This window comes from Geospiza fortis, unplaced genomic scaffold, assembly GCF_000277835.1.
Source record: "Geospiza fortis unplaced genomic scaffold, GeoFor_1.0 scaffold23, whole genome shotgun sequence".
NCBI classification, from domain to species: domain Eukaryota; kingdom Metazoa; phylum Chordata; class Aves; order Passeriformes; family Thraupidae; genus Geospiza; species Geospiza fortis.
In genome coordinates, this window is record NW_005054303.1 from 10,147,417 (window position 1) to 10,148,838 (window position 1,422).

The following is a 1,422-nucleotide window of genomic DNA, read 5'->3' on the forward strand; positions in this document are numbered from 1 at the left end:
GCTGAGATTGTAGCACAAATTCAGGGATGCTTGTCTCCCAGCTGTGCAGATCTTGGCTTTGTGTGAGCTCAGGACAGCCCAAGCAGGGCGGCAGAAAGGAATATGCTGCAAAACAAATGTGCAATATGGAGACTGGGAATGTGAGAATACAGAGTGGGGCTGAAGCATGGGCTGGTGACTTTGTCTGCAAACTCCCACTGCTCTGCAGGGAAAGTCTTCACATTGCTGCATTCTGTGACAGAACTTTTTAGGGAGATTTTCCACTTCTGGGAGCAGTGACCCCTCATTCCTCCCCCGGCCTCTCTTCTCCCAGGCTGAATGAGGATGAGGTTTGAAGGAAGGGCTACCTGTGCTTCAGCTGAGCCCATCCACTTGCCCTTCGTGCCTGCTGGGCTCTGCTGGCTTTCCCAGCCCTGCCCTCCTCTCCCCTGTGCCCTCAGCATGAAGCTGCCCTGGCTGATTCCCGGAGCTCTGCTCGTGCTGCTGCTGCCCGGCCGCGCCGCCGCCGCCGCCTCGGGCCTGGACCTGCGGACGTTCGTGGGCTGCGCCGTGAGGGAGTTCACCTTCCTGGCCAGGAAACGCGGCTGCCGCGGCCTCCGGGTCACCACCGACGCCTGCTGGGGACGCTGCGAGACCTGGGAGGTGAGGCTGTGGCACAGGGACACCCCTGGCTGGTGTTTGTACCTCAAAAAAGCCCTCTGAAGACACCCACCCCCAGTGCCCATGGCCCCCTGGCTGCGCTGTCAGCATTTGTTGTTGGCTGTCCCCTCCCTCCTGCCACTGCCCCACAGGGCAATGGAAGCCGTGTGATGATATTAACGAAGCACTTACGTAATGATCTTACCACGCAGTCTGAAAGCCTCTTACAGCTTGAACACTTAAGGAAAGGGAGACTTTATTACTTCGCTTGAAAAAAAAAGTGTTCCTTGGAGATTAGGATGGAGATCCCAATTAATTGGAGCTCCCAATATTTTGTTCCAAAAAGCAGATCCCAAAGATAATGTCTGTTTCTAATTTGGTCCCGTTTTAAGTCCCAGCCCTGTATAAATATGAAGTACTTAAGTTTTAGGGGTGTGCAGAGGGAAAAAGAAGGAGCATAAATACATCCACACATATGTCAGAGAACAAGTTTCTGACTGTCTTTGCCGTTCAGCAACTGGAGGGCTCAAGAGGCCAATCCCAATTTAATTTATTCAGAAAGCATTGAGTGATTTTGTCCACATGAACCTCGAGTGACTCAGAGGGATTTTGTCCACATGAAGACAAGGACTCTACATGAGTGACCAGAGGAGGAGCAGAGTCTGTGTGCCAGCCCTGACTCCCTTCCTTCATGACTTGTTGGGATGAGGGGAGAGGCCACCAGTGGCAGATTCCATGCTGGGATAAGGTGCCTGTGAGGGATCTCTCAACCCCTGCTTCCCC

At 53.5% G+C, this 1,422-nt stretch overlaps 1 protein-coding gene across 1 annotated transcript in view; it reads left to right on the forward strand.

Moving 5' to 3' along the window:
* Nucleotides 1-441: 441 nt before the first annotated feature.
* Nucleotides 442-1,422, forward strand: part of GPHB5 (glycoprotein hormone subunit beta 5) — a 2,141-nt gene continuing 1,160 nt past the window's right edge. The window contains exon 1 of the mRNA XM_005417942.1: nt 442-642. Coding sequence (XP_005417999.1) covers nt 442-642 — 201 coding nt within the window. The remainder of the gene's footprint in view (nt 643-1,422) is intronic.